Source organism: Eleutherodactylus coqui, chromosome 4 (assembly GCF_035609145.1).
Source record: "Eleutherodactylus coqui strain aEleCoq1 chromosome 4, aEleCoq1.hap1, whole genome shotgun sequence".
NCBI classification, from domain to species: domain Eukaryota; kingdom Metazoa; phylum Chordata; class Amphibia; order Anura; family Eleutherodactylidae; genus Eleutherodactylus; species Eleutherodactylus coqui.
Window position 1 is genome coordinate 35,339,019 of NC_089840.1, and position 23,504 is coordinate 35,362,522.

At 45.1% G+C, this 23,504-nt stretch overlaps 1 protein-coding gene across 1 annotated transcript; it reads right to left on the bottom strand.

Moving 5' to 3' along the window:
• Positions 1-596: 596 nt before the first annotated feature.
• Positions 597-13,908, bottom strand: LOC136625197 (V-set domain-containing T-cell activation inhibitor 1-like). Its single transcript, XM_066599221.1, has 6 exons — positions 13,572-13,908; positions 6,880-6,944; positions 6,442-6,789; positions 3,027-3,287; positions 2,236-2,367; positions 597-1,431 (listed from the first exon to the last, which is right to left on the bottom strand). Exons 1-5 carry the CDS (start codon positions 13,601-13,603, stop codon positions 2,246-2,248), a joined length of 828 nt encoding a protein of 275 aa, XP_066455318.1. The 5' UTR covers positions 13,604-13,908; the 3' UTR covers positions 597-1,431; positions 2,236-2,245.
• Positions 13,909-23,504: the final 9,596 nt, after the last annotated feature.

Below are 23,504 nucleotides of genomic sequence, written 5' to 3' on the forward strand. Positions count from 1 at the left end.
ATCCTGATACTGCCCTGCTACATATGTTATAATCATTAATAACTTCAGAAGGGTCGGTGATCCGGAGATTTTTCCGATTGCCAGATTAAAATCAGGAAGGATTTTTTTCCCCTTAAATATTGAAAATTGGCTTCTACCTCATTAGGGCTTTTTTTGGCTTCCTCTGGATCAACATTGGGGGGCACTAGTCCCACCATACCCTAGCTACACCCTTGTTCGGCGAACAAAGACACCAGCACACCAGGTGAAAACTATATATCATCCTGTGACCAGATGAGGGAGGCCAAAAGTTGGTTGATACAGTGTAAATTCAAGTGAACTGACATGTCTGTCTTATTGAATATATTATATTTAGCCGCAGAAGCATTCAGATTTGCAAACCAGGATATTCATTTCCAGACTTAAAATACCTGCAGTACCACCTATGACCACCTGGTGGTAGTGAAGAATTCTGTGTGTTTTTCATTATGCTAATTTCTACGTTAGCCTAGGGTGGGTCACATATACCAGAATACCCTCTACTGTAATGACTGCCTTGAATAAACCTGGTAGGTGTAGCTCTGTGCCATGGACCACCATCAAAAATGCACTGACCATATGTGGATATTGCACATTGCAATTTATTATATCTGCAGTAAATCACGCAAGCAGCCAAACATGAGTAATAAATAAATACAAGATCCTTCATAGAAAAATGAAACCTTCCTGCCTATATCTAGGGACAGCCATTAACATGGAGGCACTGAAGTCTGCATGTTTGGGTTCCAGTTCCACGAGTAGACAGGTCACTGCACCCAACAACATCCTCATTCACCTCATCTAAAATACTCTGTTTATCCTGAGAACCTGCCCCCCCCCCTCCCCCACTGCATAACTCCCAGATTATGATCTCCCACAACATCAGTACATTCATCTTCTGACATACACTATGCTGCTGGAAGAACCTGTTGCTACCTAACTCTGAACCATGTACCTATCCTTTAGATGATCATCATGGGCACCTATACAATAACATATACACATAAGGAATCTATAATCATTAGCATGACTCATACAGTGTCTCTGGACTCTGTTGTTTTGAGTCCGGTCCTGAGGTCTGGACACTGGATGGTGGCTATGTACCGGCTCTCCTCCAGTGTCTTCTGTAGTCATTGACATAGTCTGGAGTCTGTAGGCCTTGGAAGTCCTTGTACTAACAGATGTCTCCAGACAACCTCATCGCGACTCCATAGAAGTGACTCCAGTGGAGAAGAATATCTGGAAAATGGAGTCCTACAGCCAATATACCCAGGAGGTACAGTCCATCGATGATCTGCAGAGGTCAGGAGGAAGGTGAACACTGGTGAGAAGTCAATGAAATGTCTCTGAGAAGATGCAGATCAATGTTCATCCAGTTATGTATGGGACAAACAATGGAAGACCTTATGAGACCTGGAGGAGAAAATGACCATTAATTACTGTATTATAGACGATGGTGGCTACATCCTGTGTCTACAGCTGTCAGCGATTCTCTGATGGGTTCATGTATGTATGAAAATGCATAGCTACAGATGAGCCTGATGATGTCACTGGTATAGACAACACCTATTTATATGTCCTATGCATTGCATAGAGAGGAAGGCTCCTCCATGAAGACTCTCCCAGGACCATCATCAGGGCTGTATAGGTAATACTGCTGTCAAGGGTCTTGGGAAATAAGGGTCCCAAACGCACCTGTGAGCAGTCACCTACCGGCTACCCACCAGTCACTCATGGAAGCTATGATGGGAGCGCAAATCTGGTTGCCAACATGGTGCCCACCATTTTAAAGGGAATCTGTCAGCTTGAACACGCTGTCCAAACTGCAGGCAATATGTTATAGAGCAGGAGGAGCTGAGCAGACTGATATATAGTTTTATGGGCAAAGATCAGTGCCGGATTAACCACTGGGTAAATAAGGCACGTGCCTTAGGGCCAGCCAAAAATCCAGGCCACAAAAAATAAAGTAAAAAAAAATTGATAATTTTCAGGTGATGACAAGACTTGGAATTTCCAAATCTCGATCTGTCAGCGCCACTCCCTCTCAATGTAAGTCTAGATGTTGTTCAGGTGCGCTCGTCCGCAAAGCGAGAAAGAATTGTACAAAGGTAAATAATTTAGTTTATCCTATTTAGTTGTGTTTTCTACGAATTTTTCTGGGTCCAGAAACACGAGGCAGAGAACTGGAGCAGAGCAGTACATTAAAGTTCTACTTACCTGCCAGTGTCTACAAGTTCACAGCTCCAAGATGAAAGATCAGGATAAGGAGGCACCAAAGAAGTCGAGAAGGTGACGTAATCTGGCCTGAACTGAATACCGTCAGCCGGGTCTGTGTTTTCAGGCCAGTAACTATAACATGAGATCCATAAGAGATATATACAGTTAGATGATGAGGTGCAACATGGCTAGAGCTGTCATGTGCCTCTTAGGGCAACATAATTAAAACTTTAATAATTTATATGTCTATGTCCAAGTCATCAGTCATATTACATACCTGTGATGTCATTGGTCACATACTATACTCCTGTGATGTCAGCCACAAATTGCGTTCTTATGATGTCATCAGTCATACTACATATTACACGAGTGATGTAATCAGCCACATATCACACAAGAGTGATATTGCCACCCTTGTACTACATACCTATCATGTCATCACCCACATATGACACACACCTGGGATGTCATTATCCACATATTACAAATCTGTGATGTCATCCACCAGATATCACACACCTGGGATGTCATCAGCCGTATATGAACACATCATGTCAGCAGTCACATATTAAGGCCATGTCACCGCTGAGCATAAAACACAAATGATATTATCAGTGCTATATTATAAACCTGTGATGTCATTAGTAACATCCATTCAGGATGTTTATGATGTCATTATTCATATAGGCTAGTGATGCCATGAACTTAAATGACATATATTTGATGTAATTGCTCATATCATTCATCCCAATATTACACGCATGTGATGTCATCTCCCACATATTGCACACCTGTGAGTATAGCATCTCCTTCAGCACGAGCTAGGTTATTCTGTATCACACATCTATACTGCTTTTCCTCTTCTGCCCCAGAGAAATCGGAGATCACCTCTACCATGCTGCTGAGACCGGGCACATATCTGGTGGAGAAGCTGGTGAGAACGCTTCCAGATATGGCGTTCAGCCAGCTGACTGTGGGTTCGGGGTACCAGCTGGGGGACTGACAACGCAGGGTGGTCTGTGAGGTGTTTGTCACTGTCAGAGGAGAAAAAGCTGGAGACACAATGGACATGTATGAGTTATTCTTATAGAACCGGTATGTTACATTGAACACTGACGGAAGGGGTATAGTACGGGAGGAAGATCAACAGCATGGACCTGATAGAGGCTGCATGGAGGCACGGAGTCGCTACTACTTTGTACTATAGAGGCAATGCTTCCTCATGCCTCTGTAATAATCCGGCACCTGATGGAACGTGGCATGGTTTTTTCCTTGAAATTCATATGGATGCATGAGAAAAACTCTCCATATGAAATCTGATGTATATGAAGGTACGGTGGCCACATAGACTTCTATAGGTGCCGCATTACTACTCCATATAATTTGGAGCATGTGCACCCTTATATTGCTGGATGAAAACATAAAAGTGTCTCAATACAGATATAATTGATTTCCAAGAGTTCAACTGTGAGCTCACTCCACCCAGTGTGACCCCATTAACAAGTATACATAATTAACCTTAGACTAATGATAGATCCATACACCTTAGACTACTGACGAGCCTCTACATCTCAAGGTCCATTTAGACACAAGGATGATTTTGTGTCTAAATGGGCCATCTTTTGAGCGATTATTTTGCATAAAACTAATACTCGGTACTAATGCCTATTAGTACCAGTTAGTAGCGTGTGAGCCGCCAGGAGCTGTATTCAGGAAATAGACCACCGCTGTTCGCTGAATACATCCCCCTTGTTCTGCCGCTCTGATTACAGCTGAGACAATGTAATCAGCTGTTATCAACACTCCCAGGGCAGAACACAGTGTGCGGTCCTTCTTATCAGCTGTTCTGCTAAACAACGGATTTCATGCCGAACTGAAATTCATTGTTCAGGAGAAAACTGAAAGATGGGCAAATTGACACGCAACTATTATCACTCAAAAGATGGCTTTTGACCAAATTTTGGACGTTAATCATTGTGTCTAAATGGGCCTTTAGACTGCTGACGAATCCATACAGGTTACAGAGTTGATGGATCTATAGACCTTAGACTGTTGATGGATTTATATGTCTTAAGAAGTTGATGGGTCCATACATCTCAAAATGTTAATGGATCCATACTCCTCAGATCTATATGAAATGCCTTATATTGCGGGATGCAATGGTAAAAGTGGCTCAATATAGACATGATTGGTTTTGAAGAGCTGTTAGTTCACCCCACATTGTGTTACCCCATTAACATGTACAAACAATTAACCTTTGACAGATGATGAATCCATATACCTTAGACTATTGACAGATCTCTGCAATTTAAACTTTTAATGGATTCATGTAGTGTAGACTGTTGTTTATCTATATACCTCAAAGTGTTGATGGATCTATAAAGCTTAGACTATTGATAGATCCATACAGCTTAAAGCTCTATATTCCTTAGATTGTTGATGGATCTATGCTCAGACTGTTGTTGGATTCAAACTCATTAGATTTTTGGTGGCTCTGTACTCCTTAGACTGTTGACGGATCCATAATATTTAGACTGCTTTCAATCCATACCCATTAGACTGTTGATGGATCTATACTCTTTACACTTTTAATGGATCTATACACCTTAGACTGTTTATATACCGGAGGCTGCTACTAGTCTATACACCTTAGACTATTGATGGATCTATACTTCTTAGCCCAGTGATGGCAAACCTTTTAGAGACCGAGTGCCCAAACTGCAACCCAAAACTCACTTATTTACTGCAAAGTGTCAACACGTCAGGCTTATCACGACATACGAGTTTACCCTAGTTGTTCTAAAAAAGATAATGGTGACCACCCCCAGCGGCCCCAGCAATAATAGTGACACCCCCCCCCCCCACACACACACCCAGCGATAATAACAATCCCCTTCCCCCATAGCAGCTCCAGGGATAAAAGTGACATCCCACAGTGGCCCCCAGTATAATAGTGACCCCCCCAGCGGTAATAGTGACCCTCCCCACAGCGGCCCCCCTAGTATCACAGTTATCCCCCCACAGTGGCCCCCAGTATCACAGTGACCCCCCCCATACAGCGGACCCCAGTATCACAGTGACCTTCCCCCCGCAGCGCCCCCCCAGTAGCACAGTGACCCCCCGCAGCGGCCCCCCAGTAGCACAGTGACACCCTACAGTGGCCCCCTGAGACCCACATACTTACTCCCTCCTCCTCGTGGAAGCACCGTTCCTCCTCTGCCTGGTGCGCATGTTAACTTTTTCAACACCACTTCTGCCCTAATCAGCAATTCCAGCAACCTGATTGGTTGTTTGGGTTGGCTGATTCCCAATTACAGCAATCTGATTGGTTGTTTGGGTTGAGTGATTCACCAAACAACCAATCAGGTTGCTGGAATTGCTGAATAGGGCAGAAGTGGTGTGGAAAAAGTTAATATGCCTGCAGGACGCCTCTTCCCCCTGCTCTCACGGAACCAAGTAGGAGACGTCAGGGGAGGGAGGAGGAGGATCCCGGGTGCACACTGACGTTACAGTGTGCACCAGGATCAGCGCAGCTAGCAGAGCTGCCGGTATTCGCTAACGTTTTGAGCGGCCGATGGTGACGGTTGCCAGCAGGGAAGGCTCTGCGTGCCGCCTCTGGCACGCGTGCCATAGGTTCGCCACCACTGTCTTAGACTGTTGTTTGATTCACACTCATTAGACTGTTGATGGGTCTATATACCTTAGGCTGTTATTGTATCTATACACCTTGTACTCTTGATGGATCTATGCTCCTTAAACGTTTGATGGATCTATATACCGACTGAATGTATCCATGCACATTAGACTGTTGATAGATTAAGCCAAAAAGACTAGGACCCCTTAACATCTTTCTTCTATGAAACTCTTAAAATTATCATGGCAAGAGGGCATTTCGCCCCATAGGCTAAACCAACTAATGTGAAGTAGAGTAGAACTTTACTATTCACTCTGAATTAATTCCATCTCCTGCATATGATACCCGATCTTCATCTTCTTAACTACACCTCAAATGAAAAGTTACCGAATCCTTGGAACAAGACCTGGACTACTTAGCTTGACTCAAGAGCTTCAACAAATCCTAGAGCAGCTCCTCATGGTTTCTTTAGATTAGGTTCATATTTTTATCCATATAAACTCTTCCCCTTATCTTCTGACAGAACTTCTGAAAACTCCTGCAGATCAAGGCTCTTCCTCTATGGAACTCACCTCCTACGCTGAGGCTCAGCTTGTTCTCTCCCTTCCCCTTGGAATTGGTGATTGTACACTTGTAGACTCCAGCATCTCCCAGCTGCACGTTGTTTATCTTTAAGGAGGCATTTCCTACAGACAGCTGATCAAGGAAGAGTGATGTCCGACTTTTGAAGTTTGGGTTCTGGTTGGTCAACACAGTCTTTCCACCCTCATATTTGTACACAACTCCAGTGTCTCCAACCTTCTCCCACAAGATATCACTTAAGTGTTGCAAATCAGGAGTGAAGGTGCAACTGAGGATTACATCTTCTCCGATCTGTCCAACAGCGTTGACAGTGATCACGTCGTTAGTGGTTCTGTTGCCTGGAGAAGTGAAGGATGAGGTCTACATGTTACTATCATATATAATAGTTCTGCCAAACATGTAAAGAATCCGTGTATGTTAAAACTTACCAGCGACGCTGAGGCCGATGATAAGAGCAATAACTGCAACAAGGACAATTATTATCACAATCAAGCTGTGTACAAAAAGATCAAAGTTAGTGCACAACCAAACATGGATCCTGTACATATAATAGTAATGTGTAATTATGGTAGTTATAGTCTTGTACATAGGGGGCAGTATTATAGTAGTTATATTCTTGTACATAGGGAGCAGTATTATAGTAGTTATATTCTTGTACATAGGGGGCAGTATTATAGTAGTTATATTCTGGTACATAGGTGGCAGTATTATAGTAGTTATATTCTTGTAGATACGGGCAGTATTATAGTAGTTATATTCTTGTACATAGGGGGCAGTATTCTAGTAGTTATATTCTTGTACATAGGGGGCAGTATTATAGTAGTTATATTCTTGTACATAGGGGGCAGTATTATAGTAGTTATATTCTTGTACATAGGAGGTAGTATTATAGTAGTTATATTCTTGTACATAGGAGGCAGTACTATAGTAGTTATATTCTTGTACATAGGAGCAGTATTATAGTAGTTATATTCCTGTACATAGGGGGCAGTATTATAGTAGTTATATTCTTGTACATAGGGAGCAGTATTATAGTAGTTATATTCTTGTACATAGCGGGCAGTATTATAGTAGTTATATTCTGGTACATAGGTGGCAGTATTATAGTAGTTATATTCTTGTAGATACGGGCAGTATTATAGTAGTTATATTCTTGTACATAGGGGGCAGTATTCTAGTAGTTATATTCTTGTACATAGGGGGCAGTATTATAGTAGTTATATTCTTGTACATAGGGGGCAGTATTATAGTAGTTATATTCTTGTACATAGGAGGTAGTATTATAGTAGTTATATTCTTGTACATAAGAGCAGTATTATAGTAGTTCTATTCTTGTACATAGGGGGCAGTATTATAGTAGTTGTATTCTTGTACATAGGGAGCAGTATTATAGTAGTTATATTCTTGTACATAGGGGACAGTATTATAATAGTTATATTCTTGTACATAGAGGGCAGTATTATAGTAGTTATATTCCTGTACATAGTGGGTAGTATTATATAAGTTATATTCTTGTACATAGGGAGCAGTATTATAGTAGTTATATTCTTGTACATAGGGGACAGTATTATAATAGTTATATTCTTGTACATAGAGGGCAGTATTATAGTAGTTATATTCCTGTACATAGTGGGTAGTATTATATTAGTTATATTCTTGTACATAGAGGGCAGTATTATAGCAGTTATATTCTTGTACATAGGGAGCACTATTATAGTAGTTATATTCTTGTACATAGGGGGCAGTATTATAGTAGTTATATTCTTGTACATAGGGGGCAGTATTATAAAAGTTATATTCTTGTACATAGGGGGCAGTATTATAGTAGCTATATTCTTGTACATGGGAGGCAGTATTATAGTAGTTATATTCTTGTACATAGGAGGCAGTATTATAGTAGTTATATTCTTGTACATGGGAGGCAGTATTATAGTAGTTATATTCTTGTACATAGGAGGCAGTATTATAGTAGTTATATTCTTGTACATGGGAGGCAGTATTATAGTCGTTATATTCTTGTACATAGGAGGCAGTATTATAGTAGTTATATTCTTGTGCATAGGGAGCAGTATTATAGTAGTTATATTCTTGTACATAGGGGGCAGTATTATAGTAGTTCTATTCTTGTACATAGGGGGCAGTATTACAGTAGCTATATTCTTGTACATGGGAGGCAGTATTATAGTAGTTATATTCTTGTACATAGGAGGCAGTATTATAGTAGTTATATTCTTGTACATAGGGGGCAGTATTATAAACGTTATATTCTTTTACACTGGTGGCAGTATTATAAACGTTATATTCTTGTACATAGGAGCAGTATTATAAACGTTATATTCTTGTACATGGGAGGCAGTATTATAGTCGTTATATTCTTGTACATAGGAGGCAGTATTATAGTAGTTATATTCTTGTACATAGGAGGCAGTATTATAGTAGTTATATTCTTGTGCATAGGGAGCAGTATTATAGTAGTTATATTCTTGTACATAGGGGGCAGTATTATAGTAGTTCTATTCTTGTACATAGGGGGCAGTATTATAGTATTTACATTCTTGTACATAGGATGCAGTATTATAATAGTTAACTCTCTTCCAGCCGCCTCATAGATGAATGACTGCCTATGTTCATGGGCCAGTAGTTGCTTGGCTTTTAGGTGAGCCAATAACCAAGTGACTCACAGGTGACCAAACCTCGCTCATTTGCCATCAGGTCCTATGTTTATACAGGACGACAGTTGCCCACAGTTGCTCTTTTGCACGATCACTCCGGTGACTATCGGCTCATGTAAAAGTTCCCTTAGTTGATGGACACTAAATGGGAAGGGGTGTTGATTATTGTTGATTGCCTGCGTCCCTCATAGGTTTTGGGAGATTAGTTGAGACACAGATAACATATATGTGAAATCACAAGTTTACATAACTTCACGCCTTGATTTTTTGCTCACTGCTGGGCATTTTACGCCCTTTGCAAACTCTACAGCTGCAGAACTGGTGTTTCCTGAACTCTGCACATAGTGATTCTTGGCAGAAAGGGTCAGATGGTAATAAAATAACCTGAACGTGTGGAAGATGTGAGCGCCCCACCTGAGCCAGTTCTGTATATGTAGCAGCACATGTAGCTAATATGGTATATATGTGCGCTGACTCTGAGGCCGTTATGTCATCTGCCGTACCGTATATGGATTAACTCTTACTTTACTGTCAGCGGCACATTCATGCGACCGAAGAATGCAGAGAGGTAAATCCTGTCCGGTAACAATAGCTCTAATCATGGCAGCAGGTGCGCAATCTCACACCTGTGGGATGACTATAAGCATACTTGACAAGTACTGCAAGATCAGAAGCCCGCGGGGCCGTGACATAGAGGATGATTGCCTTCATAGTCATCTGTGTGTCTTAGGGGGTCATTCACATTCACTGTTTGCTTGTGTAATATGCAGTAATTAGACACATTGATTTCAATGGTTCCATTCACCTGAGCGTATTTTTTGATGCCACGTGCAATCTCGGGCAAGAAATGCGCGGTATGTCCTATCTTGGTGCAGATTATGCACCGTAGAAGCCCATTGATTTCAGTGGGCGAGCGTAAATACACACACAGTACGCAGGGAACCTGAATATTCGCTGCGTATTTATATATAAAATTAGGGGGCTTCACACGAGCGCAACGTTTGCCCCTACGCAGCATATTTGCGTATGAACTAAACATTTGAGGTAGATTTGCGCGCATGTCTTACCATTGATCTAATCACTAATATTTGACATCAGCACATAGAGAAATGCAGGGGAGACAAAGACCATGTATTTCCTGCCATTTACTTATGGTCAAATGTGCAGTCGTACAGTCGCTGCTTCATCCTCTCTGTCCTCCCTGCAACCACCTTTAGCATCAGTGCAAGGAGGACACAGAAAGCTGAACTATTAGGGTTCAGCTTTCTGTTATGGGCCACGGAATTTGGGAGGCATAGGCAGCAATTTGTGGCAGATGGGAAAACAATATATGAGTAAGGGGGTAGAAGTCTGTGACAGGGGGGAGTCAGGGAGAGGGGGCAAAATGAGCAGTCAGTGAGGGAAGAGGGAACTAGTCTGTTTGGAGGGGGAGCATTCTGTGTGTAGGGGGCATAAGAAGTAGTCTGCATGAGAAAGTTGGGGACACAGGGAGATGGAGAAAAAGAGGGCTATAAGTAGCAGTCAGTGAGAAAGACAGGGAGGCATGGGGAGCAGTCTGTGTGAGAAGAGGACTTGGGGAGCAGTGAGTAACAAAGAGGAGTGAATGAAGAACATTCAAGGAGAAAGGGGCATAGCGGAGCAGTCTGAAAAAGAGGCGGCATGAGGGAGCAGTTTGTGAGAAAGAGCGGTCATGAGGGAACAGTCTGCATGAAATATGGAGGCATGCAGAGCAGTGGGTGTAATATTAAGTGTAGCATTATTACTGTGTAGAGTACAAAAGGTGACACTAACACTACTGAAAACTGGAGCACAACTAATGTTTGTACCACAATGGGCCAGTATCTATTTGGCAGTATTATTTTTTATTTTTTTATTTTTTTTTGGGGGGGGGGGCGGTGGAGGCACTATTTATCTGATAATGTTTACAGGGATACAGTTTGTTTTACACTATTGTTGAAGGGAACTATGCTATAACAATTATTTGTGACATACAGTAATTGGGGGGCAGTGTGCCACACAGCAGAAACAGTAATAGGAGGAATGGGGCAGTAGTAGGCGCAGACTTGGGGGCCTCAGCAGGATGGAGAGTTTATGTGGGTTGAGAAAAGGTAGGGAGCGGACTGGAAGAGTAAGGAGCCAACGGTAAGGTATATGCATCCATGTTGATGCACAGATATCACACACAATCTTGTCACCAGTATGCACTCATACATATAAAATGCAGAACCATGGAAAAAGGAGCCATGAGCCACACCCAGACCACAGCGTGCAAGCATGTGGTCACTTAGCCCAGTCACCTCTGTAGTCTTTATATGACAGGTGGAGGTAAACAGGTAAGAGGTTTTACAGGAAATTAAGAGAAAAATTCTATGGGCTTAAAATAGCGTGAAGAAACCTATTCCGACAGCTCCTCATCCAGCGCTGCAGCCTAGGTGCCCAGGCAGGCGGTCACGTGCCGTACGTTGTGCCCCTTCCTGCTCAGCCAGTATCAGGCTTCAGCGGTGATTCTCCCATGGCCACTACTAACGGGCCCCAGTCTCTAATGCTGGTGATTATATAAATCATGTAATGAGTACATAAGACATACAATACACACTAAAAGCCCCCCATGGTATATACATTCACTGGACTCCGACCAACAATGTACACTACAAGCCTCTCCTAATAAAAACCCGAGCGTCCCTACTACAAAACTCCAAATGTGTGATGAACACAATCAGTTCAGCTTATAGTACACACAACCAGAACCCCAAACTTCCAACAGGACAGTACCAGATTACTGTTCCCCTTAAAGTGATTATTGGGGCCCATTCACATGTGTATCTTTATAGTCTATATTCAGACTGCATTTTTACTGACAGAATATTGAAAGAGTATGACTAGAGATGAGTGAGCATACTCGCTAAGGACAATTACTCGATTGAGTATTGCCCTTAGCGAGTACCTGCCCGCTCGGAAGCAAAGGTTCGGCTGCCGGCGCAGGTGAGAGGTGAGTTGCGGCAGTGAACAGGGGGCAGCGGGGGGGGGGGAGAGAGGGAGAGAGAGATCTCCCCTCCGTTCCTCCCCGCTCTCCCCCGCTGCTCCCCGCCCGCCACCGGCAGCCGAACCTTTTCTTCCGAGCGGCAGGTACTCGCTAAGGGCAATACTCAATCAAGTAATTGCCCTTAGCAAGTATGCTCGCTCATCTCTAGTACAGACCCATTGAATGTAATTGATGTATTAGGATGTGCATTTTTTACGCAAACCGATGTTGCGTGTGACCAAAAAAATTGCAGCATGTCCTATTTTGCTTCCTATTCACGGACCAAAATTAACCGTGTACACTGCATTTCATTGTTCACCCTGCTTTCTGTGGGCTGGGACAAAACTGACATCACATGGCCCTTCTTGCTTTGCTTTTTGGCGCGTATGAAAACCCCAGGGCAGACAGATGCAGCATAGACATAAAAAATACACACAGGCACCAAAAACACACCAAAAATGAGCATACACATGCAGTAATGGCGGCTTCACATGGGCATATTTACACACGTATTTGTGTGCGCAAAATATGCGCACCCAATACGCAGAAAATAGAACTTATTGATTTTAATGGGTTCACTTTCATTTCCTTTGCACAAAAGTAGAGCATGTCGTGTTTTTTCCCTGTGCACAAAAATACAAAAGCAGCATGCTCTAATTTGTGCGCATTTGAGGACCCAAGGCCCATTAACATCGGGGCATGGTTGTGTTCTATGCACCAAAAACTATGCCAGGTGAGTGCAAAAAGTGCAGTAAAATACGCCGATATACATGCAAAAAAAAAAAAGATTAGTTCATAGCGCAAACGCGAGCTGTGGCTATTACTGGGTGCGCTTTGACTATTACCAGATGTCTCTGTGTCTCTTACATGGGGCGATGATGAAGTTGCAGGGGCACTGTGTGGCAAGAGCTTTTTCAGTGGCATATTTGGTGGTTCTGTAAGCAGTGTGACTTGCACTGGAGATACTGTGTTTGATACTGGGGGCATGGTGGATCTTACATAGGCACTGTGAATGTTAAGGGGGCACTGCAGTGAATTGTGTAGCTACCGGGTGAACTTTTGCTAAGGGTACAGAGGGTCAAGTATGAGGTGTTGTGGCTGTTAATGGAAGCTGGCAGTAGTGGGCACTGCGGTTGATATTAGAGAACTTTGATCTGTGGCACTATAGATATCACAGGGGGTATTGTGGCTAGTACTGCAGTGAGCACTATTATGGGCACAGTGTGGCTTCAGGTTACATTCCCTGAACCTGGAATGCACACAGCACACCCTCAGCAGGGTCATAGCTGGATGCCAGGGGGTGCCAACAAGGGACTTTACCCTGTCCAGGGTATTTAGATGCAGTTAAGCATTGTCCCAGGTGAAGAAAAACCTATCTATGGCTCTGCTCTTACTCCCAGTCCATGATGGTGGTCCAGGTACTTACATTCTGAATATCACCTGCCCAATGGTGGCCATGGCAAGCTCTGGACCTGAGTCTCCAACAGTGATGCCAAGCTGGAGAGAGAACCCTTCACAGCAGCCAGCAAAGATACTAGCAGGAGATGGAGGTCTCAGGACTATTACAGAGGGCTCTGTGGTCTTCTGGATCTCTTCTCCATCATGCAGATAGTATAGGACAATTTCTGGAACATCCACCACTTCTGCTGTTGTAAAGAGAGTAAGATAAATCCTGCAATCAGGGTCCTCACATCAGCAGCTATCCTCATGAGAAGTGAGATTTCTTCATTCAAGGAGTGTCCTTCCAGCTCTCAAAGTCCAGGTATGAGGAAGAAACAACCAAGGTGCCAAACCCAAGACTCAGCGGGCTGTGAGGGAGGATCGTAAGTGCCCTCAAGTGAATGTCAGCTGTTCCATGTCAGCTACCTATAAATATAAGTATACTGGAGGGGCAGATTATCATCCCCGAGGAGCAGAGACATCAACATAGAGGTACTCCTGGTAGATCATTAGAGCCAGGTATTCTGCTGATGGAGTCACTCTGTACATACATAACTTATCCTGTTATACCTTCTGGAATACTCTCGGGTCCGGAGAGAAGTTTCTATTTTACTGCTGTTGTACAAGCAGGAGGGGTTCATGGAGGAATCCCCCCAAACTAGTAAGTGATACTCCAATCACACTGGTATTTATAGGGGACATCTTTTACAGAGATGTTCCTTCTCACTGGGAGTCATTCCCATTGTTTCCATTGAGCACAGCTTTTCTTTTCCTTTTTCTCTGTATGACCTGCGGCCACTACTGATGCTGAGCGATCACCTAAAATGTTTATTTTTGTCTAGATGCACTGGCGTAACTATAGGGGATTCAGGGGATGCGGTTGCACCCGGGCCCAGGAGCCTTAGGGGGCCCATAAGGCCTCTCTTCTTCATATAAGGAGCCCAGTACTATGAATAAAGCATTATAGTTGGGGGCCCTGTTGCAAGTTTTGCATTTGGGCCCAGGAGCTTCAAGTTACACCTCTAGGTTAAGGGGTTAAGCGAAGTTGGGTGGCCCCAAGATAAACTTTTGCACCCGGGCCCATGAGCCTTTAGCTACGCCCCTGTCTAGATGGATCTTATTGTCATTACTAGGAAGATAGACCATCCCTGATATTAAATACAGTGTATCCCTGAACACAAACTCTAAACATGCCCCACTACTATCATTAGGATGGTGTACTAATACCAATGATGGGTATCAGACTGAACTCAAGCTGACTAGTTAGAAGTGTCAAAAGAAGCTCAACGTCTTTGTTGTCACCGATGTTGGCCCTCTCTCCTGCATACTGTAATAAACATATATAATATACATATGTATATTACACATATATCATAATAACAGATATGTCATTCTATACATATGTAATATACATGTTAACTCACGTTTTATTTTCCAAAAATTGCTAATAAATTCATCATGGCGGGTCATACCAAGGAAGCCACAACGCACTTTCCTACCCAAAATGAATAAAAGCTGGGAAGTGTGAGGGGCAGGAAAAGTGGATTTGGAAGGGTTAATAACAGATAATTTGGGATTGGTTCAATTAGTAGTCTAGATCACTTTTGTATTTTGTGCGTTTTTTGTGTTTTGTTGGTCCTACCAACACATTTTATATGTATTATTTAATAAAAGCTATTTTTTAAGTGTGTCATCTGTGATTTTGTCTTTGTACATACATGACTTATCCGCTACTGATCCTGACTTATGGTACATGCCATATTATACTCCAGAGCTGCATTCACTATTCTGCTGGTGTGGTCCCTGTGTACATAGATTACATTACTTATCCTGTACTGCTCCTGAGTTACATCCTGCATTATACTCCAGAGCTGCACTCACTATTCTGCTGGTGGAGTCACTGAGTACATATATCACATTACTTATCCTGTACTGATCCTGAGTTACAGCCTGTATTATACTCCAGAGCTGCACTCACAACAACTAAATCATGGAACGAGACGTCCTGCCACCTTCTAATATACTTTATCTTATCGTTTCTTGAGATTTATAGGACCTCTGCTTGCTGTCGGTGAATGGAAACACCCTGCAACAAATTGTCCTGCTCACGCATTTCTTTATTTCACGCCACCTTCTTTTCTTCTCAGTTCATCACTTCTCTGCTATTTCCTCAAAGTAAACAGTCAAACCTGTAGAACATTCACCTGCAAGGAAATGTTGTCCAGGATTAACCCCTTATCAACCAGTTCTGCAATCATGTTTAAGGTACTTTTAGATGCAACAATTATCGTTCAAACAAGTGAAAGCGAATGATAATCGTTCAGTCTAAACGCAGCCAATGACTGAACGAGCCAACGATGTATCTGCTTGTATAAGGCTTCTTTCACACGAGTGCATATCGGCTGTCCGTTTTCACGGCCGTCCGAAATACGCTACATTGGGGGCGAAATAACTGGTGAACGGGCGCATAAAACAAATGTTTGTGCGCCCATTCATATGGCCATCGCCCATTTCCCCTCCCTCCCCATCGCAGGCTTACCTATCTTCCTCCCCGATCCATCTGTGCAATGGGAAGGGGCGGGACGGGGATAGAGCTAAGCGCCAGTCAGCCCCGCCTCCTCCCATTGATGGCTATAAACAAGAGGCGGAGACAAGGCAGTTATTTAGCTCCGCCCACGTTCCGCCCCTTGTCCATAGCCATCAATGGGAGGGGGCGTTTAGCTCCCATTGCAGAGACTGAGCAGGGGGGAGAGGTAAGCCTGCATGGGGGGAGAACAGAGGGAGGTAGTTTAGCAGCCACGCTGCTAAACTCCCTCCCACCTATGGCCACTGCCATAGGCTCTCATAGGAGCCCATGCAGCGGCCCGACGTATTCCGGCCCAAACATAGTTCCAGAACTATGTTTTGGGCTCGACGTAAAAACAACCGGCGCTATATCGGCCGGCCAGGCATTTTTACATCACGGGAACATGCCCATGTGATCTGATTGGAATCCAATGCCTCAGATCACAGTGCATATCGGCCGGCCGTGAAAACGCCGGCCAATATGCGCTCATGTGACAGAAGCCTAAGGAGGTTGCACGAGAGCGGACGAGTCAGCGATGTTGTCATTTGCTCATTCATACAATAGTCGGCTCGCTTTTCTTTGTTGGGTTGTACAAATAATTTTTTAATGTTTTTTTTACCTTTCATTTTTCTAATTTCTATTTCTTAATTTTTACACTTTTTGAGAAGTCAGACTGATAATGTTACCACGGGTTCTCCACTAACCCGGTCGGGTTCTCCACTGTCCCGGTCAGGTTCTCCACTAACCCGGTCGGGTTCTCCACTGTCCCGGTCGGGTTCTCCACTGTCCCGGTCGGGTTCTCCACTAACCCGGTCGGGTTCTCCACTGACCCGGTCGGGTTCCCCACTGTCCCGGTCGGGTTCCCCACTGTCCCGGTCGGGTTCTCCACTGCCCGGTCGGGTTCTCCACTGTCCCGGTCGGGTTCTCCACTGTCCCGGTCGGGTTCTCCACTAGCCCGGTCGGGTTCTCCACTGTCCCGGTCAGGTTCTCCACTAACCCAGTCGGGTTCTCCACTGTCCCGGTCGGGTTCTCCACTGTCCCGGTTGGGTTCTCCACTAGTCCGGTCGGGTTCTCCACTGTCCCGGTCGGCTTCTCCACTGTCCCGGTCGGGTTCTCCACTGCCCGGTCGGGTTCTCCACTGTCCCGGTCGGGTTCTCCACTAGCCCGGTCGGGTTCTCCACTGTCCCGGTCGGGTTCTCCACTGTCCTGGTCGGGTTCTCCACTGTCCCGGTCGGGTTCTCCACTGCCCGGTCGGGTTCTCCACTGTCCCGGTTGGGTTCTCCACTGTCCCGGTCGGGTTCTCCACTAACCCGGTCGGGTTCTCCACTGTCCCGGTCGGGTTCTCCACTGCCCGGTCGGGTTCTCCACTGTCCCGGTCGGGTTCTCCACTGTCCCGGTCGGGTTCTCCACTAGCCCGATCGGGTTCTCCACTGTCCCGTCGGGTTCTCCACTGTCCCGGTCATTTCCATGTATGATACATGTCATTGTTGTATTCTTTTCACTTTGAATTTAGTTTTTTCCACCATGTATAGATTCTTTTTGCCTGAAAGGCAGTTAAAAACCTCCATTATTAACTTGTTAAGCTGAAATCTCCCAGGTCTAATTAATCCTATCAGACAAAGACAGTAGGAAGCTCCGGGAAGAGGTGGGTAGAGGACTTCTAATCCATCTCTTATCAGTCTGTCTAAGGCTGCCTGTCCACGGGCGAGTTATCATTGCGAGATCCGCGGCGATCGCATGACACGCTTTCCATAGGCTAACTATGGAAAGCGCAGCCCGACATCCACGGGTGGAAAATCATAGCGATTTGCCGCAATTCTCCGCAGTGCGCCTATCTATTAGATACGCTCATCACGGAGACCTGTCAAGGCTCCCCCGTGGTGGAATATCGCTAGCGATATTCCGTCACGGCCGTGGACAGGCAGCCTAAAGCTTCCTTAACTCCTGGCTCGCCATTCACTTTCTAAATTCAAATCTAAGCCAACGCGTTTTTGCACCACCCGGTAATCTAGTCCATCTTTAAACGTGTAATTAAAGTGCGCGACCAGGAGGAGGATGAGTCATGTAGCTCCACAAGACACTGTTGATCATCTGGTTGGGTGGACCTAAGAGGGCGATCGCCCACAGTCTACATCTGCCTGGTGCCCCCCATACAAGCTGATGGCCAGCGCCCCATGCCACTGCACGGGTCAGACATAGCTAAGGCTGACCATGATTGAAATTGCTGGACCCCTTTATTTGGGCTGCTCTCACACAGCGCACTGTTTACAGCGTTTAGCGTGGCATTTGAAACGCCGCTGCGAATGCTAGTCTGCAAGGCCCCACTGCAATGTAATGGGAGCATTTCACAGCGTTTAGATTTCAATGGAGCCTCGCAGACTTACGCTGTGATTTTCGAGCGCTGTCTGCTCTACTTTCATGCATTTTAGCGCTTTTTAACGCAACTCATCACCCATCACACTGATCGGATGCGTTAAAAAACGCTGTTGAACGCTGTACAAGGAGTTTGAAACTGCGATTTTATACGCGGCGTTTTGCTAATGCCTGTGTGAGCGGCCTTGTAGTTCTGGTCTACTCATATGGGCAAGAGAGATGTTATGAGGGCTCTAGGTCCCGGGTGCGGATGTCTCTTCTGCACCCATAATATTCACCCCGAAGGTACAACCAAGTAACGGCCGTTCTGTAAGACCAGGCCCATTTATGCATAACATGGATGGCCCATAATTTGATCTCTGGCTAGATGTGGCTTCCACCCCAAGGGACAGAGACAAACCCTATAAAGTGTAAGAGTAAAGAAAAAATACATCCATACTGGAAATAGGCTACAATAGAAAAAAATCAATACCACCGGTTAGATGTCCCCCGGATCCAGCACAGGAGCCCTTGTCCCCAATCGTTCTGGTTCCAGAAGAAGATGCAGCGGGCATGTGCCATGCATTATGTATGTGACCGTTCTGCCAATCACTGGCTACAGCATTAATACCGCCATGAACGGCACGTGACCGCTGCAGCTTCTTCTGGACCCAGAGTGATGGGGACAAGGGCTCCTCTGCTGGACCGGGAGGACATCCAACTGATGGGTGTTGCGTTTTTCTATTGCAGTGCGTATTTGTAACCGGTGGGTATTGCTTATTATTTTTCATTTCAGTCTATCCCCAGAATTGTTTTTGCTCTTGGAAATGCCCTTTAAGTGAAGCCAGCAGGTTGGTGCCGTGGGGTGATTAGTCTCAGCCCGGGGGCCCATCCGTTGATGATGTGCAGCACTGGGGTCTGGAGTTCATACTTGACTTGGTCATATCTGCATGGTGTTTCCAAAAATCTACAAAAACATATGGAGAAATGATTTGGCCCCTAATTACATTTCCACATAAACGAGACTCTATGGGGGAAATTTACTAAGACCGGCGTTTCCAGTGGTAAATATGATGGGTGATAGACTGGAAGCGCCGGAGGATCTGGAGCTGCGAGTGATATGAGTTATGAGCAGTGACTCGTCCTGATATCTCATTACTCATCGTATCTAGTCAGGCGGCATCAGTGCCATTCACGCTACATTCCCTAGAGATACCCGGCATGTCTGTACAGTGAATGTCCTATAACTCACCGCGTCTTTGGGAAATTGGGAAATAATGAAGTATCTCTCGTTTTACGTACTTGTCAGATTTACTGTCGCCCTTTGGGGCAAAGTTACTTCTGATCTTATGTTTGTCACATGACTGCGATGGGAAACTAGCAATAAGGTCAGCAGGGAGAGCGGCGCTGGCGTCCATTACCAGCAGCAGGTTTCCCAATAACAGAATTGATCATTTTAGGCTCAGCTGTGCTATATGTCACTATAAATATTGGGAGTGCCATGTATTGAGTGCAGGGCTATAAGTCACTATATACTGGGAGTGTCACATATAGAGTGTAGTGATATATGTCACTATATATACTGGAAGCGTCTCGTATAGAGTGCAGTGCTATAAGTCACTATATATATTGGGAGTGTCACATATAGAGAGCAGTGATATATGTCACTATATATACTGAAGCGTCTCGTATAGAGTGCAGTGATATATGTCAGTATTTATACTGGAAGCATCTCGTATAGAGTGCAGTGATATAAGTCACTATATATATTGGGAGTGTCACATATAGAGTGTGGTGCTGTATGTCATTTTATATACTGAGGGTGTTCAATATAGAGCACAGTGCTATATGTCACTATGTATACTGGGAGTGTCACATATAGAGTGCAGTGCTATATGTCACTATATATACGGGGAGGTTCACGTATAGAGTGCAGTAATATATGTCACTATATATACTGTAGGTGTCACATATAGGCTGCACTCAGGGGCGTAACTATAGAGGATGCAGGGGATGCGGTTGCACCCAGGCCCAGAAGCCTTAGGGGGCCCATAAGGCCTCTCTTCTCCATATAGGGAACCCAGTACTATGAGTAAAGCATTACAGTTGGGGGCCCTGTTACAAGTTTTGCATCGGGGCCCAGAAGCTTCAAGTTAAGCCTCTGGCTGCACTGCTATACACTATGTTAGCAGAGTACTGGGATACACTCACAGGTGATGAAATTCTATTTTATCCACATTTTTCAATACAGTGTTGGACCGCCTTTAGCCTCAATGACTGCAGTCACCCTGCAAGGCCGCTTTCCACCAAATTCTGATAGGCATGTGGAGGGATTTGCCCCCATTCCTCGAGGAGAGCATCAGATAGTGATGCAGGGGATGATAGGTGTATTGGGCGTGCCTGGATATGGTTTTCTAACTCGTCCCAAGGATGCACAATGAGATTGAGATCCTGGACTTTGGGTTGGCCAATGCAGTTCGCAGACGTTCAAACCAAGCCTCAACACCGAGTGCTGTGTGACATGGTACTCGTCATGTTGGCAGAGACACGGAGCTGTGCCCAAGTATTACACAGAGGAGGTGATGCCACATTGTCTGGAATGTCTCTGTACCCACTGGTGTTCATGGTGGAATTCATTATAACCAATGGCCCAAGTCCTTCCCCGCAGAGCCCCCCCCCCCCCACGCACACACACACACGATAAGAAACTCTCCTCCAAACTTCACTGTTGGAATGATGCAGTTGCATAACAACCGCTCTCCAGGCAACTGCCACAACCAAGTGCCGCCATCCGATCGGAAGATGGTGCATCACTGATTCATCTGTCCACAACACCTGCTTCATCTCCTTTACAGTCCAAGAACGACGCTCCAAGCACCATTGCAGGTGCCGCTGTACAGTCACTGCTGTAATGTTGGTCTTGTATACTGCCAATCGTCCATGGTGACCCTTCACAGGCAGTTCCGTACTGATGGTTCTGGTGATAATGTATATACCAACGGTCTGTAAGACGTCTTGACAATGTGTGTGATGCCTTTACAGCTCGTATAAGGCTTCGTTGCCTGCATTCTGTCAATTTACGAGGTCTCCCTGAACGTAGCTGCACAGCAAATGGTTTCCACTTGCCAACAGTGGATTTTTGAAGGTCCAAAAGTGCTGCAATGTCCCGTACTGATTGGTTGGGAACAACCCAAGACCCCGTTGACAGCTCTACACCTGGTGCCATCCCACCACTAGACCCGTTGTCAGCTCTACTCCTGGTGCCATCCCACCACCAGACCCGTTGTCAGCTCTACACCTGGGGACATCTCACCACCAGACCCGTTGTCAGCTCTACAACTGGGAACATCCCACCACCAGACCCCTTGTCAGCTCTACACCTGGGGACATCCCACCACCAGACCCGTTGTCAGATCTACACCTGGGGACATCCCACCACCAGACTCGTTGTCAGCTCTACAACTGGTGCCATCCCACCACCAGACCCGTTGTCAGCTCTACACCTGGGGACATCCCACCACCAGACCCGTTGTCAGCTCTATACCTGGGGATATCCCACCACCAGACCCGTTGTCAGCTCTACACCTGGGGACATCCCACCACCAGACCCGTTGTCAGCTCTACAACTAGTGCCATCCCACCACCAGACCTGTTGTCAGCTCTACAACTAGTGCCATCCCACCACCAGACCCGTTGTCAGCTCTACACCTGGGGACATTCCACCACCAGACCCGTTGTCAGCTCTACACCTGGGGGCATCTGTGCTGGGATATACCTGTGTGATCCTCTCCTTTATACCTAATGCTCACATTTGTATATCCCCTTCTCCTGACAGCACAGGGTTGGTGGGGGTCCCAATACTTTTGTCAACATAGTGTATGTTTAGTGTCATGTACAGAGTGCGGAGCTGCATATCTTTATATATATATACAGGGTGCAGTGCTGTAGGCCCCCTAGATGTGGACTATGCAGGTTCCACCTGATGCTCAGACCAAATCTGATCTTTTGTTTCATCTCCGCTATGCAGGTTTTTCCTTCACTCATGCTACATTAAGCTGAGAAGATGAGGGGGGGGCTATGAGGGGATCGTCTAGAAAACAGGTTCTTCAATAGGAGGATCCTGACCCTACAGGAAGCTGAACGTCTTCAGGATCAGCTTCTCCTAGTATGACTAATTCTAGAGTCCTCTGTAGCATGAAGAAATAAATATATCTGTAATACACATAAAAATTCACAAGAGGGCGCCAACCTCCCTTTAGTCTGGATAAGTGCACAAAGAATACATGAAGCGAGGCAGTTAGGGCGACTTCAGAGACCGTGTTTGTGTGCACGGAATTTGCACACGCATTGCGCAGAGAATAGAACACATTGCTTTCATGCTTCCTTCTTACCGTTTTTCTGTGTGCGCATTTCGCTTGCGTTAAAAAAACCCGAGACATGCTATATTTGTGTGCGCATTTTTGCACCAAAGGTCCCCCATAGGAGTCTAATTCGCACATATGTAGACATGGGTATGTGTGAAACACTGCGCATACCCGCGAACACTGGCACCTAATTTGGATTAATAGCCATACAAATCAGGGTGCGAGTGATTCCCCCTGTCCACATCAATGAGCGGTACCTGCCAGATGTGCACAGTAACAGCGCAGGCGCACGTCCAAAAAAACCACAAAAATACTTTGCGATGGATAGAGTGTTTTTGAGCTTACGGTCTTCTGAAGTCGCCCTAAGGGTCACTTCACACGAGTGCGTGAGCAAAAACACTCGCTGCAGCGTATTTGCGCATGAACGAATATGGATGAGGCATATTTGCACACATGTCTGCATGCAGTACTGTACTTTTTGCGCACGCAGGGCCAGTCCACATGTGCGCATGACAATGCCTTTCCGGGGATTAAAAGGCTAATTAGCCTAATAAGGACCAGATGTGTCATTTTCCCGCATTTTGCACACCTTCTATAGACCTCTATGGGGTCTTTGATGCACAAAATGCGAGAAAAT